We start from the raw sequence: 24,488 nt of genomic DNA on the forward strand, positions 1-24,488 counted from the left end.
GCACCCAGCAGACTGCACCTACTCCAGCATTCATGGACTTGCTCCACTGTCAGTTACTGGGTACACGGTATACACAGGGCCCTTGCTGACCACCCCAAGAAAGGGTGAAAGGGTCACAATTTAGCCTCCAGGGATGACCAGAACTGTGTCTGGGAAGACCACATGGGTGAAAAATTTCCAAGCAGAAACTCCTACCAGCTTCCCTGCTCTTCTTGGAGGTGCTCTGTGGTCTTTGCTGGTTCCAAGGCTGGGAAATCTCCAGGGCACAGCTGGTTGGTTTCTCCCTCTCCCTGGACCATGACTTTCTCACTGGGCGGGCTTGTGAGAGCCAGCTTTGAACAGCACCCCTGCACCCAGAACGGCACAGGAAGGCAAGAGCTATGGGCTCCTCACGGCAACCTGTTCCACGGAAGGCTGCCCACAGCCAGGCAAAGCCCTGCACTTACTTGTTGCTTGTCCCGTAACTGTCCATGGCAAATGACAGTGAAATGATGCAGATGAGAAGAGGGGAACCTGCAGGAGAGCAGAGAGCGTCATGTTTGCCTGCTCCAGTCTTCTTCCTTCCCTCCCTCCCGCCTCCCGCTCTCCCTGGTTTCATTCCTTTCACACCTAATAGATGTATACAGAGAGGGAACTAGGCGCCAATTGTTGGGACACAGAACAGCCCCTATTCTCTAAACAAAGGAGTAACAGACATTCACACCATACTCACATGCTCACACCTATGTCCTAGACAAGAAAGTGTGTGAGTCTTCATTAAAACAGTGTGGGTGAGATGTGGCATTATGATTGGCAGGAAGGGAAGCTCAGCTTGGTGGCTCCACAAGAGACAACTGGCAATGGCTCAAGTCATCTAGGGTTGTCCGAACGGGATGGCATCAGGCAGGCAGAGGCCAGGGGTTCTGCTAAACACCCTCCAATGCACAAGACTGCCCCACAGAGTTACCCAGCCCAAGTGTCCACAGTGTTGGTTGAGAATTCCTGTTCTAGAGCAGTGGGGGAAAGATGGGAGATCAGCTGGGACTGAGGGGACATCAGACATGGCTGACTCTGTCACGTACGGTCTCTGGGGGCAGAGTCCACGCCATGCCTGCCCTTCTTCTAGTATTTGAGCCCATAATTCCCGTAGGGAACCCATCACACTCCATCTTTCCCTGAGGTCCAGCTGGGCTGGTTTCTTCCTGGCTCTTTGGCCTGTGACTCAGGACTGGCTGGCTGGAACATCAAATCCCCCAGCCACAGCTAGTGGTTCAGAGATGAGCATGTGACCCTGGCTGGCCCAGTGAAACTCCATCAAGAGCTTTCTTCGAGACTGCTAAGAAGAAACTCTCTTTTCCACCAAGCCCCTAAAAGGATAAGGATATCAGTAAGCCTGGGGTCCAGGCAGCCATTCTGGCACCATGAGAGACTGCAGGGTTCCAACACAGAGGAGACCACATCTGAGAGATGGAAAAAGACAAAATCGCGATTCTATCACTTACGCTCATGGGTCAAGCCATATCTGAACCCGGACATCTTAGAACTTTTCTGTTATGTGAGCCATTACATTCCCTTTTTGCCTCAGGCAGTTGAAGTTGGATTTCTATGACTTGAAACTTAGTGTGACAAATTAAATGTGTTTAGTATTTTACAAAGCCAACTGAAACTTTGGGGGTGGGGATAGAAGGGAGGTCTGCAAATGAGGGAGGAAGCATCTGGATTACAGAAGTCCCCAGAGCTTTGTCACTCTGCAATGAAAACTCTCTATGGTCAAACTACTTTTTAAAACTGACTTAACCCAAATCTGAACTGGCTTCTACTTTCACTTTTAAAGTGCAGAGGTTTTGTATGCTAATGTGTCCTATGACTGTCCAAAAGGAAGATCACATTGCAACACTTCCCAAGCTCAGCCATCCATGGAGTTTGTCTGGAAACATGACTCTGCTTCCACATGCATATGTGAGCTTTGAAACAGATCCTGCAGAAATGGGAATCTGTTTCTGAAAAGAACATACTTCTGGCTACTCAGAAAGCGGGGCATCGTCCACAGGGACTGCTCTGGTGCAGCCATGCTGAACACAGCAGCCTTCCTCTGCAGGAAGGATGAGAGAGAGAGATGGAGAGAGGCCAGCTCCTTATTCCACCCGTGAACTTTTTCCCCAGGAGGATGCTACAGAGCAGGAGCTCCTGATGAGGAAACCGCGCATCTAGCATTCCTGGGATAGCAGGGTGGGGGTGGAAGTACACGAAGAGCATGTAGCTCTCTGTGCCTCAGTGGCTGAGGTCACACAGGTTCTGGGAGATTTCTCTAGAAGGAAGGAGTAGGAGGGAAGGTGGCTCCTGGCACCCACCCATGGCTGCTGGCACTGGCCAAGTGCCTCCAGGCCATGGTTCTCCAGTGCCCTCTGGGGGCAGAGTCCACGCCATGCCTGCCCTTCCAAACATCAGGGTTGGGGTTTTAAGTTAATTAGCCTGGAAAGACATTTTCTGGACAGCCTTGTCTCTGAAATACTTTGTTTTAAATGTCAAAAGGATTTAAATGCACTATAGAATGTCTGGGTAATAAAGTTGTCCAGAAGGAGACAGGGCCTCTGGAAGAGGTACACCGCTGGGGCCCAGGAATAACTGTGGGCCTCTGTCACCTTGTCACTTTGAGTTTCCCATGTGGGCTCCCCTGCCATTTCTTCCCCTGCATCTACCCCTGTGTCCAGCAGAGGCAAAGGACAAAGGGTCTGTCTGAGAACAGGGTGGGCCTCACTGTCTGCTTTCTCCAAAACAAGCTGCAGAAGTCATGATGTCTGGGCGAGTGTGTGGGGCTTTTTAAGAAGAAAAGATTCCTAAGTGGGAGGATAAGGAGAGGGGCAGCAGGATGGAGAAGACAGTGAGTGGGAAAAGCGTGGGCTTTGGGGCCAGATGACACCCAGTTCTATTCCTGGGGCCACCCAGGACCAGCTGTGCTGTCGCTGTGGGAATGTGATGAGGGCTTCCTCACTGGGACGTGAGGATGGCATGGGCTGTCTGTGAATGCCGAGCCCCTCGATGACGAAGCTAATCCTGCAGTGACCTCTACATCAATCGGCTCAGACCTCACCCTTCCCACGATTACTATCATCTGAAACTCTGGCCCCAGTGATCCCGGCAGACCTGGAACATGCGTCTGCAGGCGATCTGAAGTCTCTGGCCCTGTGACCCCGGCAGACCTGGAACATGCATCTGCAGGCGATCTGAAGTCTCTGGCCCTGTCATCACAGACATGTACTCTGTGTGCTCCTCTTTGCAACACAGTGACCTTCAGAGGGACCAGGCCAATGTCGTCCTTGGCATCTGCCTCTAAGATTCAGGGGCAGGTGAGGAGCATGTGTCATGAGAGGTTAACCAAGGTGAGTGAAGCAAAGCCTCAGAAGATGGGTGCAGCGGAAGGCATCCCACAGAGAGGGTAGAAGGATGACAAACCAGGAACTGTGGAAGTCACTGCTGCCACGTATTTCCAGATGCCTCACATGTGGGCACAGGGGAGGTCCACGCCCTGCCCCTTGGGGCTCTGGAGGCCACAGGCTGGTTCTGGGCACTGAGTTGGGTACAGAGGGGACACGTCTTAGGAACTGAGCACCTGATTTTCAGTCCAGTTTCCTCTCTGTCCCCTTCCCTTGCACAGCATCCAGCAACGGCTCAAGGCAGTGCCTTCTCCGTCAGCCTGGGCCCTTAGCTGTCCACCACCACGGGTCACCATGGACATGCAGCGTGCACAGGAAAATGATGTTTGCTCTTTAAAATCAAGAATGGATGGAAGCTGATTGTCATCGCAGCATTGCCAGTCCACCCTGACCGACACCCTTCCTATGATCCTGGCATTATGCAACCTCCCTGGAATGAACTTGCAGCTTCAGAGAAAGGTGGGACCCAGAATTAACTAAGATTCCGTTTTGCTCCTGAGGAATAGGAGCTCACAAAAGAAACCAAGTTGCAATAAAGAAAAAAAAAGAGTTACACTTCCTTCACCTCTGAGTTAGTAATCAGAGTTTCCTGTCTGCCTCAGTGATGTGTAAACTCTCCAATGCTTGTCCCTCTGCTCTCCTGGATTCCTTGTGGGCTCCCCGAGGACAGAGGTTATCTGTCCCTCCCTTCATAGTTCCTAGCACAAATCTGGCAGTCAACAACACCGCAAGGTAAGGTGTGGATGTGATGCCTCCCCACCTGCCCCGCCAGCTTCAGAACAGTCTCTGGGTTTCCAGAAAATAGTATTGCTTGAGAACTACAGTAAGTCCAGGGTGAAATCTGCAGGAAGAAGCCACTCTCCCAGGGGCTCCCCCACAATGCTCTGGGTGGGCCTCCAGCTCCTTAATTAAAAACTGAAGGTTGAGAAAGCCCAACTGCCTTCAGACTCCGCAACTTTGGCTCATAGCCAGCTCCACCCCATTTGGAATGAAAGACACAGTTCCTGAGCTCCTGATGAAATTAATTAAGGGAAAGCTGACAGGGAGATAGATGGAGGTTGCAGGACTCACAGAACCAGCCAGCGCTCCATTTGCAGAGAGCTGTGTCAGGGGCTACAAGCTCAGTCTCCTACTGGGGCCGCGTGGGTAGCAGAAACCACAGCTCCAGCCACTGTTGTCAAGGAGGAATACAGACTCAGGGTGCTAGTAGATCTCCTCATTTTTCAAAAGAACTTCGCAAGCTCGTGTAAAATCCCTCAATCTGAAAACGTCGGCAAACAATTCATTTTTTCTCTCCAGCATTGTGCAGAGCAAATCAAATGTCCTTCCAGGCTGGGTTGGTTTGGCTTGGACTCACTTTTCATGCACACCCCAACCCCATCCTATCAGTAACACAGACAGCTCCACTCAGTAGATTCCTCTCACTCTAGCAACAAATCCTACAGACACTTTTTGTTTGCCCCAACTGTCTTTGCTATGGCTTATGGAGAGCGGGTGTGTGTGCATGCACACATGCACATATGCCTCTAAATTACACGACTGTATCCACAAAGAAACTACAGTAAACTATATATGGCTGGCCACATACCCTCTAAACCCTCCCTCATGAGATCAGAAACTGTCGGAGGAAGCAACTCTCTGGGGCATCACGGAGACCGGAAGAAGCAGGTCACGTGTGACCTGGAGGGAGGGCAGAGGCCACTGGCCTCAGGACTAGCGTGGGAAAAGCATCCACCTGATGATGCAGCGTGAGCAGCGAGGTGACACACGGGATGTCGTGATGACCGGGGAGATCCCTGCGTGGCCAGCAGCGTCTGGAGGTGGCTGCCCATGTGCCCTCTTCCGTCTCCCCAGGGAGCCACGAGGGGGGCACAGTTCACCTCCACTTAATCCTCAAATAAATTACATTTGCCAACTCAAAGCACAAAGTAAGCTTGTTTGCCTGCTACTTGCATAATGAGGACTGTGAAAATTAAATGTATTTGAACCAAGTAGCAGGTGCCTCATGTCTGGTCAGTGTTTCACAACCATTGCCAGAAACGCACAGCCTGGCCCAGTGCCTCTGTGCTCACTGGGACTCCCTGTGATGGGCAAGGGCAAAGCTCAGAAAGAAGCCCCGTCACTTGGGAGCTGACTTCCAGAAGGACAGCACAAGTCTCTCAGTAGACCCTCCCCAGTGAGACAGCTATCACTGAAAAAGAAACAGTTTTCTAAAACATAATCATGTAAAGTCTCTGTACATTTTCCTAAGGGTATACAGTAAATTAGGAAAAATTTGCTCAAGAAAATCTACTAAATCTTGTTAAGAAGACTGAGTCTGTGGCACTTCAGCCAAAACCTGCTTCCCTGCCCAGCTCGGAGTGAGACAGGCTCCACTCCAAGTAGGTGTGAGCAAGAAGACAGGGCTCTGCTCCCTCCAGCTCCCAATCCAGGGCTGCCGCACCTCCCCAGGCTGGGGGAGGCGGGCAAGGCTGCCTGCATGTCTCGTTTCCCCCAGCTGTGCAATAGAAGCTCTACTCCAGGCAAAAGCAGCTGAGAGGCTGGGACTCCCTTCCTCCTCCAACTCACAGTATCCAGGGCCTGTCCAGGTGTGGCAGCTCAGAACACTGGGGCCTCACTGCCCTCATCTCTGCTGACTCATAGGGCAGGGGTTCTGCACTGGGAGAGACAAGCTCTGAAGATTTGAAGCTACTTCCCCCACCCAGTGCCCTGCATGAGAGGCAAACATGTCACTCCACAAGAAGTGAGCCACTGTCTCTGCCCCCAACTCCAGAGCAGTGCCTCAGGAATTTTTCCCAGGAAAGCAAGCTACCCATTAGAATACAGAACTCCAAAGTGCTCCCCAAGGGAACTGATTTGAAACAGAGTGGAGAAGTTCAAGCCTAAGGGTAGTCTGGGAAAGAACGGAGCCTTTGCAGTAGGGAATGAAGAGGAGGCTGGTGGCTCCATGACAGCACCGGGATAAACTGGATTCCAGCTGGTTTGCCGAAGAGAGCCAGGGAAGAGACAGCTAAGGAGAGCCTTCCTGGGGTCAGAACAGACCTCAAGACTGGCCTCAAAAACACCCCTACAAAGGGGCCTGGATTTAATTAGATAAAGCTGTGGAGCAGCGTGTGCCCCAAGCTACTGTTGGAAACAGAGTCGTAGGCTGGCAATTAGTGGAACCTAACAGGTGGTGTCGGAGAGGCCACGGAAAGGGGCCAACAGAGCCCTGCTAACCGCGGTCACCCGCCTGCACACGCCTAAGACTGCCCTCTGGGGCCTGAGGTCAGCAGACTCAAGGGAGGCGGACTTTGCTAAGTAGTCCAGCCAAGGTACTAACCATACACACAAGCAAGCAAGGAAGGAATCAGTATCATGGTGGCTACAGTGTATCATCTAAGACAGTGAGTCTTCAACAAAACACTACCGGATACACAAAGGAACCAGGGAGTGTGACACATGGGAAAAAACAGGCAACAGAAACTGCCAGTGAAAAGGCTCAGTTGTCATATTCAACAACAACAAAAAAGACTTCAAAGCAATCATTACAAATATGTTCAAAGAACTAAAGGGAACTATCATTGAAAAGGTAAAAGGGTAATGCATAATGACCATGTCTCATCAAATACAGAATAGCAATAAAGAGATCAAATTTAAAAAAAAAAGTTGAAAAGCGTAATAACTGAATTTTTAAAAATCCACCAGGGGGGTTCCAAAATAGATCCAAACTGTCAGAAGAATCAGTGAACTTGAAGAGATGGAGAAAGATTATGCAATTTGAAGAACAAAGAGAAAAAAGACTGAAGAAAAATCAATAGAGCCTCAGAGAAATGTGGAACACCATTAAGCACCAACCTATTCATAAGGGGAATATTAGAAAGAGAGGAGAGGGAGAAAGGAACGTAAAAAGTACTTCAATAAATAACGGCTGAAATTTTCCAAATTTGATGAAAAGTATTAATCTACAGATCTAAGAAGCTCAATAAACACCAAAAAGTGGGCCAGGCATAGTGGCTCATGCCTATAATCCCAGCCCTTTGGGAGGCTGAAGTGGGCGGATTGCTTGTATCCAAAAGTTTAGGACCAGCCTGGGCAACATGGAGAAACTCTTGTTTCTACAAAAATACAAAAATTAGCCAGGCATCATGGCTTGTACCTGTGAGCCCAGCTACTCAAGAGGGTGAAGTGGAAGCATTGCTTGAGCCCGGGAGGTGGAGGTTGCAGTGAGCCGAGATGGTGCCACTGCACTCCACCCTGGGTGACTGAGACCCTGTCTCAAAAAGAAAAAAAAGGTAAACACAATGAGATATACCCCAGACACATCAGAGCTAAAGTGCTGAGAGACAAATACAAAGTCTTGAAAGAATCAAAAGAAAAATAATTCTTCAAATACAAGGGGCCCCAGTAAAATTAGGTTCTGACTTATTATGAGAAACAATAGAGTCAGAAGGCAGTAAGGTGACATAATCAAAGAACTAAAAGCAAAAAAGAATCTTAAATCTAGAAAAACCATTTTTAAAAATGAAGGTGAAATAAAGACATTTCCAGATAAACAGCAACTGAATCTGTCGCTAGCATACATGACTTACAAGAAATAACAAAGAAAGTTCTCCGGGCTGAAAGCAAATGACCCCAAAAAGTCATCTCAACACACACAGAAACATATATACACACAGCAAGCAACAATGCCAGATGGTAAGTCAAATTCACAGGAAAAGAGAATGAGAACCAGAAATAGTAAATAACGAGGTTAACCTAACAAACTCTAAATAGGTACTTGCTCTCCTTTTTAATCTTGGCTTCTTTAAAAAACATGAGATTAAAGTAATGGTTATATAGATTTGAATATTCTAAGAGGAACACAGTAAGCATTAGGTCAATCATTAAGAAAATAACCAAAAAAGTAAAAAAAAAAAAAAAATTAAGAGAATTAAAAGTGTTACACCAGGAAATATTCACTTAATTCAAAAGAAAGAAGGAAGACCAGAGAAACAAAACAGATAGTAGACATACAGAAAACAAGGAGAAAAACTGTTGATACAAATCCACCATATCTATCATAACATTACAGGTGAAAACATTAAATGACCCAGCCAAAAGGCAGACATTGCCAGACAATTGTAAAAATCCAGTTGTATTCTGTTTACAGGAGACACACCTTAGATTCAAAGATACAAACGAGTGGAAAGCAAAAGGATGGAAAATATGTCTACTCTGCAAACAGCGACTGCAAGCGAGCTGGAGTGGCTCCACTAATCATATGGGACAAACAGACTTTAAGACAAAAACTAATACTAGAGATGAAGAGACACGTTATAAATATAAAAGGGTCAATTCATCAGAAAGATGTAAGTATAAACATATGTGTACCTAAAAACAGAACCCCAAGCGACAGGAAACAGAACCAACAAACGGAAGGGAGAAACAGACAATACAACTTCAGTAACAGAAAACTAGAAAAAAGATCGACGAGGAAACAGAAGACTTGAACAACACTATAAACCAACTTAGGCCTAGCAGATATCTGCAGACCACTCCATCCAACAGCAGGATACACATTCTTCTCAAAGGCATTGGGAACACTTTCCGGGATAGACAGTTACAAAGGCATAAAACAAACCTTAATATATTTAAAAAGACCGAAATCATACGAAATGTTGTGTTTCCACAATGAAATAAAATTAGACACCAATAGTAGAAAAAAGTGAGAAACTCATGAATATGTAGAAATAAAACAACACAATTAATCAATGGGTCAAATAAAAATCAAAACCTAAATTTGAAAATAATTTGAGACAATTTAAAATGAAGACACAAAACATACAGGATGCAGCTAAAGCAGTGGGTAGAGGGAAATCTGTAACTATACATGCCTATATTAAAGAAGATCTCAACTCAGTAACCTCAACTTTCACTTCAACACACTGGAAAAGAAGAAACTAAAGCTAAAATACACAGAAGAAAGGAAGTAAGACTAAAACAGAAATTAAAGAAATACACAACAGAAAAACATAAAAGAAAATCAATAAAAGCAAAAGTTAGTTCTTTGAAAAGATCACCAGAAGTGATAAATCAAGTCAGGAATGTTGGAAGTATTTCCAAATGATGTGGAATTTTTGCCTTTGATTAGTCAGTGGATTCTCCCTCCTACCTGGGTCTGTAGGAAGCACCAAGAAGGATAATCCGAAGATGAAAGCACATCTTTCCCTATCCCATTTTATCAAACCCCATCCCCACCTCTCCCCATCCCCACCTGGCCCTCTGTCCCCACTTCCACCTGTCTCATCCTGTCCTACCGGCCCCACCCCCACCCATCCCTCCTGCCCCGCGATCCCAGCTGCCCTGCCCCACCTACCCCATCCCATCCCATAGTAGTAACGGTGCTTGCTGTCCTCCGACCCGAAGACCTTGATCACCATGCTGTAGAGATGCAGCCCCTCCACCAGCATCCATGCGAAGGCACTCAGGAAGAAGTAGTGCAGAAGCACCGCCATCACCCGGCAGGGAGTCTAGGATTAACCAGAGGTGGGAGGTGAGACAGCCGTGGGGCGGACCATGGGCGTGGCTTTGGTCCCAGCCACCCAGTATCCGTGTCCTGAGTCTTCTGGTCACGTGACCATGTTTCTTCCCATGATCTCTTCCTGTTGGTCAGGCCCAGGGATTTGGGTGCAGCACGTGACTCAGGACTAGCCAATCACAGCACCATGTTGTCCCCAGGGATGGTGATTGGTTCAAGAGAGGGCACAGGACTCAGGCCCAACCAATCAGCAAACTATCTATTCCTTACAACAGGATTGGCTCAGGGGTGAGCACATGACTCACCTGGTCCAATCAGGGTAGATTCTGTGGTTAAGGAGGGGGCTATGGAAGAGTTTCCCTCTCTTCATATGAGGACTGGAGCACAGAACTTTGGAAGCCACGTGACTCCCAGAGAGGTGTAGAGTCTGCCCCATGTGGCTGAGCATTAGATGGTGGGACTTTTTTAGTTCTAACTAGACTGCGGCTTCCAAGCTGTAGTTACCGAGAACTGAAAGGGGCTGGGGCAACCCTGCTGCTCCACAGGCCTCCCTTCTCAATAGGGCTCAGGGACAGAGAGCAGGGCCGTGGGAGCCTCTCCACTCCTCACCTGTGGCCTGCAGGCCCCAGGTACCCAGGATGGAGAGAGGTGGGCCCTGCACAGCGCAGCCTCAGATCCTCCTGGGGCTCCACCCCTCTGCTCCCTGTGAGTCCAGGTGCTGGGAACACCCCGGGCATGTCTGTTAACTCTAGATAAAAGGTCCAGGGAACTGGAGCCCAGGAAGGAACCACGCACCTGTGCTGAGGAACATGGGAGCCAGGATGAATGTCCAAGCAGAGGGCTGAGGTGTCCCCAGGCCTGTGGCCATCTCCTTTTGCCTGGCTCGCGTTCCACCAGAATTCCTGTGCCTGGGTTGTGGGCACAGGAATTCTGGTGGAACCCGGAACAACCCAGCTCTGCTGGTGCTCCAAGTTCTGTCCTTCAGATGTGCCCAAGTCAGTTAGTTCTCAGAGAAGGAATGTACAAGCCACTAAATGTGTTTCTTGTCATCACAATCTGTTATATCTCGATACAAAATAAGATACACCTATTATTTTTGTTGGCTCAGCAACCCCTGGCCATGTGTACTCCAGGACCAGCTGCCCCTTTACCTTGGAGAGCAGCCCCTCCCTACCCCAGAGGCTCTGGTGGGACCAACCATTACAATCATCGTCTCCCATCTGCCACAAAGGTTTACCCTATAAGCATATCACTCAGAACCCAACCAGAGCCCTTTTCTGGGATTTAGACACAAGTCTCTGGGAGAGAGGAAGCAATCATAGCCATTCTCTGGGATTTAGACACAGGTCTCTGGGAGACAGGGACCAATCATAGCTCTTCTCTGGGATTTAAACACAGGTCTCTGGGAGAGTGGGACCAATCAGAGCCCTGCCCTGGGATTTAGACACAGGGTTCTGGAGGAAAGATGCACTCCCAGGCTCCTGGGGCCACCAGCTGGGATTATGAACACCTGGAGCTGCTGCAGACCTGCCTCTCCTCCTGCTGCCAGCATGCAGTGGGACCTCACCGCCAGTGTGGACTTGGACAGGCAGCGTCAGTATCCTGGGACCCACCCAGAGCTCCTGAACCAAAATCTGCAGTGTAAGGAATCCCTGGTGATGGTTCATACCAGAGCCTGAGAAGCATCCAGCAGGACAGCATGAGGCCAGTGCACACCCCGCCCATTCCACGGTGCATCCAGGAACTTCTTGGATGCTCCCCAGTCTGAGGTGGGGTGCCCTGTGAGGGAGGTGCCTGCTGCCAGAGGAAGGTGGGTCTGTCCGTAGGCAGTAGCCCCAGGACATGCATGGGGACAAAGGGCTCTGCTGGACAGTGAGGAGGAGAGGCTCTGCTGACCCGCTAGGCAAGGGATAAAGCATTCATCTTCTGTTGGCCAGTCCTGACTGTGCCCTGAGATCACAGGCTTATCCTGCCGGGTTCTTAAGGGCTTCTGCCAGAACCAACTATCTTTTCCCTCCCAGACATGGAGTGGGAAAGCCCTGTTTTCTCTTTCATCAGCTGGCTTACAAGCCCACATCACCCTGCTGCTGGGTCACTCTAGAGAACCCCCGCTCTTTGCCTTCTGTGAGGTCTAAGGCTTCCTAGGGGCCCAGAGAACCGCCATTCCATGTAAAGGGCAGGTAAAGGTGGCATCTAGGTCTGCAAGTCCACTTTGCTGAGCAAAGGTGGCACAGCTGTTTGCTGCCGAGCACCTGATGAAGAGCACAGTCTGCAGTTGACAACAAGAGCCCAGGTCTGCCCACAGCAGGCTGTCAGCTCGGCCACGGCCTGTAAGCCCTATGCCCACGCGCCTCTATCTGCAGGTGGGGAGGAAGACAGGCTGGTGAGAGGGTGATATGGCTTCCCAAATGCAAGGCTTTGTCAGGGTGCATTGCACGTAGCTGGTGCTAAGCAGTGTGAATGGGTGGCAGCGGTGGCAGCTTTACCCCCGAGGCTGACGTGCCACACAGGAACAAGCTCGTGCACGTCATGGTCTCTGCTTCCCCTAAAAATCACATCCCTGGCTGTCTGGGGAGCTAGGGTCTGAATTTTGAGTGGAAAAAGCTAGCTAGCAGGAGAAGGTGCCACCCGGTGACAACCGAGGAGGCAGGGGAGGGACAGCGCAGGAACAAGGAGCTGCATCCACTCACTGTGCCCGGCTCGAGCTGGAAGCTGATGAGCAGCAGGACCTGGGCCACCAGCACCGCGAAGGACAGGTTGGCGTGGATGTGGTAGCGCTGGTTCCTGATGGTGCTCACGGAGCTGAGGACAGAGACAGGGTGTGAGGCTGGGCCCTGCGCTGACCCCGTCCCCCAGACTGGGCTCCCTGCCCCTGCAAAGTCTTTGCATCCATTCCTCCAAGAGCAGCCGGAGGAGTTGCTGTCACTGCCTGTTGTGGACCTTCAATGGCTCCCTGTTGCTCTTGGATCTGATCCCAGCTCCTTCCATGCCTACCCAGCCCTATACAGTCTGACCCTGGGCCTTGGCAGCTTAGCTAAGCCTGGCGCCCCCACCTCCACAGCCCCTCCCCTCTTCCGTCTCTTCCATCTTGCGATCTGGGGTGCAGGCAGGGGCTGAGGGGCTGCTGGACGGATCAGAGAAGGGAACTCACGACAGCACGGCAAAGGTGACCAGCGTGGCCACCAGGCAGAGCACGGACAAGGAGCAGCCCACGTAGCTGATGGACGACAGCGCCACCTGGTGTCCACGTGCAAGCTGCAGGGAACGAAGCAGAGGCGTCAGCAGGGGCCCAGCCACTCCGTCAGAACCTGAGGCTGCAGAGGGCCCGGGCAGGTGCACGGCTGGTCCCCTTTGGACATGGTGCTGAGCACCAAGCCCTGTCGCTCAGCCCAAATGTCCGCTGCTGCCACGGACAGAGGCCAGCGCTGGGGTTGCAGCCCTGGCTGTGCACGCGTCCAGTGCCTGAGGGTCCCTATAGATCACTCAGCTCCCTCAGCCATGGTCTCTAGGCGCTGAGCCTCCTGCCTACATGCAACACACAGGGCTGCAGAAGGAGAGTCAGCCCTGGAGCCAGACCTCCCAGGTTCAAGTCCCAGCTGGGCCACATCCTGGATGACCATCTGCGACACGTGACACTCGGCTGTGAAATGAAAACAATGACGCCTCTCCACTCCCACAGTGGCCGCAAGGACTCCATGAATTTGCAAACATAAAGTGCTGGAGCAGCTAGGGAGGAGCTGGCTACCGCTCCTGCCCAAGGCCGCCCCCCACGGTCCCCGCACAGCAGCTCCTGCCCAAGGCCGCCCCCCACGGTCCCCGCACAGCAGCTCCTGTCCAAGGCCGCCCCCCACGGTCCCCGCACAGCAGCTCCTGCCCAAGGCCGCCCCCCACGGTCCCCTCACAGCAGCTCCTGCCCAAGGCCGCCCCCCACGGTCCCCTCACAGCAGCTCCTGCCCAAGGCCGCCCCCTACGGTCCCCGCACAGCAGCTCCTGCCCAAGGCCGCCCCCCACGGTCCCCGCACAGCAGCTGCTGCGTGCACACTGTGGCCTCAGGAAAGCCCTCTAAATGGACATGGTTGGTGACACCAGCACCCATGTCTGCTGGGTCCCAATACCTTGTGGGAATGAGGCAGAGAACACACCTGGGGATTACGCGGGTGCAGAGCCACTAAGGATGGGACTGAAGCCACCGTTCACCCACCGCACAATCCAGCCGGCGCTCCCTCAGCTCTGGATTCGGGGACTCAAGCTCAGACACACGTGACCCTGGGCTCCAGGAGGCTCAAAGCTCCTAAGCCACAGGCTTGGAAAGAGCCTCCCAGCTGCTCAAGTGCAGGAGGCCGCCACGTGCTTCCTCCTGTGTCCGTGGCTCTTGTCAGAGGCCCAGCTAAAGCCTGAAGCCAGCATCATGCTGTCCTCATCTGGCACAGAGACCCTAGACCCATGTCCCCCCAACCTCCGAGACCACTGCCTCTAGCTTCCTCCTGTGGCACGGGGGTAAGGGGAGCCTAAATGGCTTCTCCCTGATCACCAGGGCAAAGGAGGTCACTCTGAGTGCGTAAGGAGCTATTGGCAATGGCGGAGGAGACGCTGCAGGCCCAGGAGGCCCGGCTCAGGGCGAGGCAGGCAGTGCATTGGACCACAGGAGGCAGCCTGGACTAGGGGGCCGAGGGAGGCAGGAACACTCAGTGGGCACTGCCTTCAGCTGTGATTCACAGTGGCGTGAGCTTACGCCTGGGGGGCTACAGACGTGCTAGGTTCCTGGCTGCGTGGTGCTGGGATGGGGGCAGCCTGGATCCCGCAGCCTGTGCCTCCCCCTCTAGCAGGAGCTCATTGTCACCCTGCAGACCCTGCTATCCTCTCCAGGGTCCAGGGCTTGCGGGAGGCAGGGCCTCGGCCTGGCCCTCATCAGGAGTGAAACAGCTGCTGCCATGACACTGGCAGCGCTTCCCCTGGAGGGGCTCTCTGCTCTCGGGCTCAGGGACGAGGCGGAGAGGCTGAGGGCTGGGCAGAGCCATCTCTGCTGAACGCTGGCTCAGGCCTTGGCAGCCAAAGACTGATGCATAAGCTCAGATTTCCCTGGGGCTGGATGTCCCTCTTCATGGACATCATGGCTATCACGGGAAAGGTGGGCACTGTGTGACCAGGACCAGAGAGACAGAAAAGTCCCCTTTTCAGGTTCACAACACCCCAGAGAGAGAGGAGACGGGCAGTCACAGGGGAGCCCACCAGCGTCCCTAAGGATGAGGGGACTTTGAAGGAATGGCCCCCCGGCCCCTTGGGAGAATGGCTGCAGTTTCTTGTTCGTGTTCTGGTTATTAGAGCATCATCCAGTTAGAGGTAGGAGACCCCACTGTTCCTTCTCCCACGGATACAACTTTCTCCTTCAATTCCTGGGCCTGGCCTCCTGGATCTGAGAAGACCGTCAGGCCGCCAACCTCTGTACCCTGGGAATCACACCCATGCCTGCAGGCTTCCCTGCAGCAGGCACCGCGACATCCCGGGTGTGCGCCTCTGTCTCGGCTTCCTCCGACCCTCAAGGGCTCTCCTGCACCGGGCCTGAGGAGCTCAGGGTGGAGACTGCGGTGAACTCGCACCGACTGCCCAGAGCTCACTCCCGCTCCCTGTCTGGTAACACCCTGGGCACCTGGAACGCTACGTGTGAACGGGGGCCTCCCCGGGGCCTGAGGCTGCCCAGTGCTGCCCCTCTCTGCTCCACCAGGTGGGAGCTGAGGTCACAGGTGTCTTCTGCCAGCAGAAGGGGTCCTGTGCGAGGCGAAGGTGCTCATCAGTCACCTCCCGAGCATGTTTGGCAAAACAAGTTCCTCAAAAGGCGGGCGCTGCCGTGCATTCCCATAACGGAAACAACCGTCTCCATCTGCAGCTGGACAGGCCAAGAGCTACTCCGATTAATCGCGTAGCCCCAGCAGGCGACGGAACTAAGTTCCAGGCCACATTCCCCGCACTCGCTGTGTGACACTCCAGTTCTTGCATGACATTGTTAGTAAATCTTCTAAGAAATGATGTTTCTGGTTTCAGGTAAGTTCGAGAAAAGCTCCTTTCTCTGCACCCCTTAAAAGACTTTTTGGATGAATATAAAGCTGTTTTAACAGTTCTGAGGATTCTGCAGGTTAAAAAAAACCACCCTGTTTAGCTATGTTTAACTTGGCATTTCTTAAACTCTTTGGAGGAGGAAGGAAAAGGACCCAATGACAACAGCAGAGCTGTGGTTTAAGAGGTGCTATTTTAGAGGAAGTGAGATTTTTCAGAAACTAAGAATAAAACCAAATAAACTGAGAATAAAACCAAATACAGGAAACGTTGACATCATACTGGATGTGCAATCTTTCTTTGCTGTCTCTAACACAATTGAAAAGTCTTGTTGTCTCTCACACTGATCTCTGCCTAGAGATGGAAGGAAGGGTCAGTTACAAGAGTTTTGGGCCTCAGCAGAGGGAATGGTTCTTGAAAACGAATGTCCAGCTCTGCAGCAGGAACCAAACTGAATTCAGTTAAAAACCAACCTCCGTTGGCTGGTGCAGTGGCTCACGTGTGTAATCCCAGCACTTTGGAAGGCCGAGGTGAGCCGATTACCTGAAGTCAGGAGTTCAAGACCAGCCTGGCCAACATGGTGAAACCCCGTCTCTAGTAAAAATACAAAAATTTGCCAGGTGTGGCGGCGCACACCTGTAGTCCCAGCTACTCGGGAGGCTGAGGCAGGAGAATCGCTTGAACCTGGAAGGCAGAGGTTGCAGTGAGCTGAGATCATGCCACTGCACTCCAGCCTGGGCAACAGAGCCAGACTCCATCTCAAAACAAACAAACAAACAAACAAACAAACAAAACAATCAATGGAAACACTGCTAGGGAAGGAAAGCAGTGGTGCCCAAAAGCCTGCCTGGCCCACTGCCCTGGGAAGCCCCCCAAGGGATGCACCCCACACAGGCCTCTGCCCCATGAGGCCCTGGCTCCTCCCCACCCCGATCTTCTCTGCACTACCCCAGTCACCTCACATCCCACGAGAGGGATGCATACCACTCTTGGATGCCACGGCTGCATTTCATGGGGCATCATCTCTCCTCCAGGGATGTGGCAAGCCCCGAGGGTGCAGTCCCCTTAGGGTAGTCTTCCTACCTCGTCACCCACAGCTCTGAGAACAGCAGTGAGCACTCCTGGGTGCAATGGTAACCAGAGGGGTTTGCTGAAGGCATCAGGGAGGCAGAGCCCTTACAACTACCCATCTGACTCTGCCACTGATTCAACAGAGAGACTTCCCACATCTCTATCACTGATTAACTTCTTTTAAATGGAGAAAATAAAGCTTTGCCTCATCTATTTGCAGCTGTAGCAAGGTGCCAGTGGGCAGTATGCCCGCTCGCTGCACACTGGGCTGCAGTTAGTCAGCCAACTCTCAAAACATCTTAATCTCCATTCTGGGCCACCCATTCTACTGGGGGTTTCTGACCAATGGGAGCCTGTCCCTAGCCCCAGACCCGCACCTGCCCATTTATGCCTTAGATCTTCGAACCATATTATCAATCAACCTTATCGTCAACTAGCCACACCCATCATCAACCAATCCACCATCAACCAACCCATCTTCAATCAACCCACCATCAAGCAATCCATCATCAATCAACCTTACCATTAACTAAGCCTGCCATCAGCCAACATTATATTCAAGCAGCACACCATCAGCCATCTATCAACCAGCTCCACCATCAACCAAACCGACTGTGAACTGCCCTTACCATAACCAACCCATCATTAACCAATCTACCAGCCAACTCCACCATCAGCCAAACCCACCATCAATCAACCTTACCTTCAAGTAATCCACTATCAACCAACTCTACCATCAATAGACCCATCATCAACCAAACTCATCATAAACTGACCTTCAGCCAACCCACTATCAACTAACCTGATCACTAACCAACCCATTAACCAAATGCATCATAAACCAACCTATCAACCAACCTGATTATCAATCAAACCCATCATCAACCAACCCTACCTTCAGCCAACCCTATCCTCAACCAACCTACCATCAACCAACCCCACCATGAACCAATCCCATCATCAATCAAGTCTCTTTATCACACACTTTTATCAACCCCACCCAAAGCCAGCATCATGCCAGGCACCATGCAGAACACTGAAAGGAAGGGCATATGGCTCCTCCCTTGAACAGAGCTAAGAGCCTAACCAGGCAATTTTGAAATGAGTTTAAGTAACATAAGGCCAGATATATTGGAGGGTCACATTTTACATGGTGCTTGAGTTATAAGGTGAGCCCACAAGTAAAAATGATAGATGATCAAAATGACTTTGAAAACTCCATAAACTGGAGTCTCCACGACGTATGCATGTAACCTCATACATTATTCTTACACACAATGCTCTGAATAATCCCGAGGCAGACTTCAGGAGGCATCAAGAAGAAACTGCATGTAGACGTCACAGTCTGCAAAGCTCTCTGCTTCAACACAGCTTTCAAGTCCACAGAGTGGACTGGGCAGAAGATGACAATCTAGGTGATTCTGACAGCTCACTCCCTTCTCTTTACTACAGGGACTTTATAGTTGTAACACACATTCAGCCACGGATTTGTTATTGTATTGTTATTGTATTACTTAACCCTGCAACCTGTGTTAAACAGAACTCCACCACGACCTGCAAAAGGCCTTAGGAAATCGCAAGGGTGATCTGGAGGAGAGGGAGAGAAATATTGAGTGAGTGTTAGGAGGGAGAGGGCTCCACACAGGCTTCAACACTGGGGCAGAAACCTGACAGACAGGACGGGAGACAGCCTTCGAGACCGGAGTGACGTGAGCTCTGACGGTCAGTTCCATGAAGACAGGTCGACTGCCTTGTTTAACTGTGAATCCCTGGGGCCCAACAGACGATCTGGCAAACTCTAGGCACCACGGAGAATCACAGAAGAGTGGCTGGGAAAGACAGGAGGAACTACCTTTATTGGGGCCCTGCTGCTTGAAGGCCTGGAATCCTCACAGCAAGCCCGCGAGTGGACAGCGTGGTTTCCCTTTACAGAGGAAGACGCTGAGGCAGCCGGGGAAGTGACTGCTCACCACCATACAGCTGGTGATAAGCGGTGCAGGGGCTGGCCCCTGCTGCCCTGTCTCAGCAGCCATGTATTCAGTACCGACTCTGCGCCAGGCATGGAGGTCTCATCGCAGTGGGGAAGCAGGTAATGAACAAAGATGTGGATGTGTAAATGCGTGAATAAATACGTAGAGCTCTGGTGTCATGTTGATGAGGTTGTGATGGAAAAGCACAGAGGCAGTGGCGGAGGTGATCGCAGAGGGACAGAGGAATGCTGGCTCTCACACGGCCATGATCTGAGCAAGGCCCTGACCCTGGCCCTTCCCTCTCCCTTGGAGCACCCACCTCTGCATCCTGCTGGCTTCTCAGCCACCACAAGGCCATCTGTCCCAATCCTCTTTCTGATTTCCAGAGCCTCTGCCTTGATCTCCTGGGTCTCCCCACAGCACCAGCCCCATCCTTCACCAAGTCCCTCCTGGTGTGGGCTCCACTGCACACGGGAGCCTTGTCCCTCGAGGCTCACCCCCTCCAAGGCGCCTGAGGCTCAGACTCAAGCCCCGCTTCCCCACCATGGCTTCTGAGGCCCCACACGCTCCAGCCCCAGCCCATGCCTCTGACCCGCCTCCATCCACCGTCTCCCTTCATCATGGGAAAGCAAGAGCCTCCCTGGTAGCTCCACAGAGAGGACTGGACATGGGAAGCTGGTTACGAAGGTGGGGGAAGCCCTGAAAAAGCCAAGAGAAGGCAGTGAGGCAGCCCAGATGGCAGCCACCGTGGGAGGACAGCGGGAGACGGGACAGCCACAGAGCCACAGCCAGGCCACCAGCAGGCACTGGAACCAGACCCCTGCCCAGGTGAGGCTTCAGAGGGGGTGGTCTGCATGTAGGGGCTGGAGTCACAGGGGGATGCCCATGCCAGCAGGGGCCCAGGCAGGAGGCTGGCCCCTTTGCCCACCCTGCAGCACCGTCTCTCCTTGGTTGGACTTGGCAGGAAGCCAGGCATAGAGCAGCGAGCAGGACGACTGGAGAATGGGTTCCACAGCCCGAGAGCAGGGCTAGGACTGGGTCCACCCCACCGTGAGCACACCCCGCCCCACACCAGCCCTCAAACCAGCATCTGCTTCCCCACTGCCGACTGGGCGGACAAGGATGGTTCCTGCCTGTCTCTGGTCTCTCTGGCTGGCATCCAGTCTCTCACAGGGCCGGCCTCCTTCAGGGAAGCCCTTGGCCCCTGACTGAGCTATACTCCTGCCCTTGTCTCCTGGGCAGCAGGAGCAGCCGGGCCCTGGCAGATCTGTGACTCCAGGCATCCCTGGTTTGGCAGCCATCCTGGCCATAGGCAGCCGCATGTGCCAGCAGCACGCAGCCAGCCTCCCTCTGGGCCAGGTCCAGTTGCTGGCACATTTCACGTCCACTGATGGAAATGAACCGACTGCTGGGGACAGGTAGAAATGAGCTTCTTGGCCGCTTGAGGGGTGCTACAGGCTTGGGGGAGACTGGCCACGGGCAGGACTTCTTCCCCAAGGACCCAGCTGGGCTGCTGTGTGTTCGAACAGATGCTGCGACTTGCCTGCCACAGGCCACAGTTACCTTGTTGGAAGAGTCAGCTGAGGGGATCGTCGCCCCCTGGTTTTCCAGACCAGGAGTCCTGCGGGGTCCTGCTGCCTCCCCTGGCCACACGGCTTGTCTATCAGTCTTGGGCCAGACGGGAAAACAGAAACCACTCCAGCCTTTCAGAGAACGGGACATTTGACTCAGGGAATTGCTCACCCTGGGGAGGGGAGAGAAGGAAGGCTTCACAGAGGTGGTGAGGTGGCCCAGAAATGAGTCGCACCCTAAGTCCCCCAGTGGAAGCCAGAGCCACAGGCTGTCCGCCAGGGACTACAGCTACAGCAGAGCCGTGGGCTGCCGGAAACGCCACCTGTAGCGGCGACAGAGAACTGCTGGGCCTCCTCCCCTCCCATTGCCACCCAAGTGACAGACCTGGGACTGAGCACAGTGGTCGGCCCTGGGAGGCTGAGCCAGGCAGCAGAGGTGGGTGGATCTGAGAGTAGAACCAGGACCCAACACAACCGGGAACTCAGCGAGTCCCTGCTGTGCCCCAAACAGCTGCTGTAAACCTGTGATGACGTAAAACCAACTGGCAGTGCCCCCACGGGAACCCGGCCCGCACAGACTCACAGACGGAGGCTGACGTGCACAGACAGCTGGTCATCTGCAGCACCGCCTCGGCGTCCACCCACGGGGAAACTGCGCAGCGGTTAACACAGGAGATGCAGGTCTGTGCACCACGAGAAGGAGCAGCCTCCAGGATCTATGGATACAGTTTTAAACTGCGCCATCTTGCCAGGCATGGCAGTGCACACCTATGGTCCCAGCTACTTGGGAGGCTAAGGTAGGAGGATCCTGGAGCCCAGGAGGTCGAGGCTGCAGTGAGCCGAGGTGGTGCACTGCATCCTAGCCTGGGCTACAGGATGCAACCCTGTCTCTAAAATGAGTAAATAATAAATAAAAATAAAGGGAGCAGTCTTCACACTTTGCTACCCTTTGTTGAAAGAACGAATAGGTTTGCATCCATTGAGGTACAGAAAATTTAAAAAACAAACAAAAAACAAAGAGCAAAGCGGGGCCCCCAGCTCGGCGACTGTCTGGAATGACAGAGAAGCGAGCATGTGTCTAGGCTGCTGCTCTGGCAGGGCCGGGAAGCAGGAACAGTGGTCATGACGCTAAGCCGCTGCTCTGGGCAGAGCCTGGGAGGTGGCTGTGACCCTAAGCCGCTGCTCTGGGCAGAGCCTGGGCGGTGGCCGTGACCCTAAGCTGCTGCTCTGGGCAGGGCTGGGCGGTGGCCGTGACCCTAAGCCGCTGCTCTGGGCAGAGCCTGGGCGGTGGCCGTGACCCTAAGCCGCTGCTCTGGGCAGAGCCTGGGCGGTGGCCGTGACCCTAAGCCGCTGCTCTGGGCAGGGCTGGGAGACAGGAACAGAGGCTGTGACCATCAGTTTCCACTCTCTGCCTTCTGTGTTCGTGCATTTTCCCACACGCATGTGTAATCTTTACAAACAATTCAACCTGCAGAACCCCTGTGTCTCCTGACACCCCAGCTTCCTCTGCGTCCCAGAAAGAGCCCTTGAGCTCCTGTCCCCACTCCTAACACAGGGGCTGGCAGCTTCTCAAAGATGGCCCCACAGCCCCACTCCAATTCCCAGGATTCAGCACACTCATGACAAAAAAACGTGTGACCAGAGCCCTGGCTGCTTCCGACGTCAATCCCTGACCACAGCCTTGCAGCCCACAGCTGCCCCTCAAAGCGACCCCTCCCCCAGCCAGGCTGTCCCGTGGGGCCGGGCTGGGCGCCCATCTGCCTCTGGAACCTGCAGCCTGACCCCCAACCGTGTCCCCAGTCCTGGCCATCCTGGACGCCCCCAGCTTCAGAGTGAGACCCCAATTCTGAGGGCAGCCCCAAAAGAAGATCCCCCAAGACAGCACCTCCCCCGAGGCTGCTGCCCCCTCCGCAGAGCAGCTCAAGCGCAGCGCAGACACCTCTTCAGGAACGTCAGGGAGTAGGTGAAGCGACGCCTGCTTCTCCACTGAAAGGAGCAGCCTGGGTCTGGTTGGAGGAGGCAGGGGCAACTGAATTTGTCAAGAGGGGCAGGGCTAGAACCCTCGGAACCCAGCTCCCAGGACTGCGATGTGGCCAGGCAGGGCTGGGCTGAGTGGACAGCGAAGCTGAGTCGGGCAGCGCCTGGCCGCTGCTCCATCCTCAAGGGCAGGTTTCACCTCCTGGGCCCATTTCCCAAGTCCCAGGTGATCAGTGGCCTGAGAGCCAGGGGGACTGAAGGGAAAGATGGGGGTGGCAGGTGGCGGCCCTGCTCCCAGGGCTCACCCAGCACCCCGCTCAGAGAGGCACAGGCCACAGGGTACAGGCGAAGGCCCTGAGGGCTGCGGGGGAGGCATCTGGAGGGGCCGTGGGAGGGGCAGGCAGGGTGAGAGACGGGAGGGGATGAAGGACACATGGCCCTGCACCTTCCCAAGTCAGGGCTTTGAGCTCCCAGCTCCTACCCTAGCCCTGCTCTCAGCAGCCAGGACAGGGTTCAGGAAAACTCACCCACGAGGTGGGGTAAGAAGGGCGGGCACCCGTGCACCTGGAGGGCTTGCTGGTGGATGGACGGGAATGGTAAGGAGCCCATGTAGAAGGACCCAGTGGGCTCTGCCTACTGTCCTCTCCTGGAGGAACTGCACAGGCCAGGAAACCGGAAGGGGTGGTGATGATTTTCTGGGTCTCTACAAGGATGGTACTGAGGAAAGATGCCCTCCTCACCTGGGGGAAGACGCTGGTGACCATGGCATTTCTCGGGGACTGGGGAGGGGGTTGAGGTCTAAACAAACCAACTTCCTTGTTACTCCTGGGCAAGGTGGGGCCCTCTTCTGCCTCCAGGACTAGAGGGGTGGCGGGGAGGAGGGGCCTCTCCGCAGCCACTCCAGCCTATACCGTTCCCCCCACCCCCATACAGAGGGCAACAGACCACCCTGCCTCAGCACCCACAGCTACAGGACCAAACTTTCTTTACAGAGTGAATGAAAGGAGACTGTGGCCATGAACTTAGAATGTTTCATGCTGAGACAACTGCAGCCCCTAGGTATAGTAGCCAGGCCTTTTCCAGTCCACTTTCATGGGGTCTTCAGGGCCAGGACAGCCCCAGGGACCTCATACCCATGGCTCACTGTGTTCTGTCTGGCTGTGTTTAGAGCTGGGTGCTGAGGCTGGGTGCTCAGGGCTGAGTGCTCAGGCTGCGTGCTGAGTCTGAGTACTGAGGCTGGGTCCTCAGGGATGGGTGCTGAGGCTGGGTGCTGAGGCTGGATACTCAGGGCTGGATGTTGAAGCTGGGTGCTTGGGGCTGGTTGGTGCCTACTTCTCCCTCCTGTGATAACCACCAGAGCTCCACAAGGAAAGGGCCCCACCCATGTCACAGCAGGGAAACTGAGGCTCAGAGGAGGCACCTTCCAAAGCCACTTGGCACATCACCAGGAGGGATGTGTGTCTGGGAGGCGGAGGGCACCGCTACTGACCCCAGCTGCATGCAGGAGCTGTTCTCGGGAGGTCGTCTGGCTGACATTCACCCAGAGACCCCATGGAGGGAGCCTGTTTCTGACTTGAATTGTACACACTGCAGCTGTCGGCACAGCCCTGCCTGTGACACACCCTCGGGACCAGGAATGCAGCTCGGGTGGTTCTCACAGCTCCCAGCAATGCCATGCAATGCAGCCCCTGCCAGCGCCCTCCCTGCGCCCTTCCCTGGAGCCAGAGCCTGTCTCAGGGGCTCCAGGCTGCACCTGGCTGGGGAACCGTGGGCACGGGTCTGAGGGGAGGCCGCACTGCCGTTCCTGCCTCAGGAAGGCGTGGTGTGCCCCCACAGTGCCCTCCTTTCCCACCCGTAGCTAGATTTAGAAATGCCCAGAAAAGCCTGCAGTTGGTTTCAGGACACAGACTCCTCTGAGTCAGAAACCACAAACTCA

General features: G+C 53.5%; 1 protein-coding gene across 4 annotated transcripts in view; it reads right to left on the reverse strand.

Annotated features, from left to right (window-relative positions):
* The window catches only part of ADGRD1 (adhesion G protein-coupled receptor D1), a 168,832-nt gene that overhangs the window by 20,805 nt on the left and 123,539 nt on the right, over window positions 1–24,488 (reverse strand). For all 4 annotated transcript variants that reach the window (XM_003937092.4, XM_010347620.3, XM_010347621.3 and 1 more), the window contains 4 exons: window positions 13,064–13,167; window positions 12,603–12,714; window positions 9,751–9,904; window positions 447–513 (listed from right to left, as the gene is read on the reverse strand). In XM_003937092.4, coding sequence (XP_003937141.1) covers window positions 447–513; window positions 9,751–9,904; window positions 12,603–12,714; window positions 13,064–13,167 — 437 coding nt within the window. The remainder of the gene's footprint in view (window positions 1–446; window positions 514–9,750; window positions 9,905–12,602; window positions 12,715–13,063; window positions 13,168–24,488) is intronic.

Source organism: Saimiri boliviensis, chromosome 7, assembly GCF_048565385.1.
Source record: "Saimiri boliviensis isolate mSaiBol1 chromosome 7, mSaiBol1.pri, whole genome shotgun sequence".
Lineage (NCBI taxonomy): Eukaryota > Metazoa > Chordata > Mammalia > Primates > Cebidae > Saimiri > Saimiri boliviensis.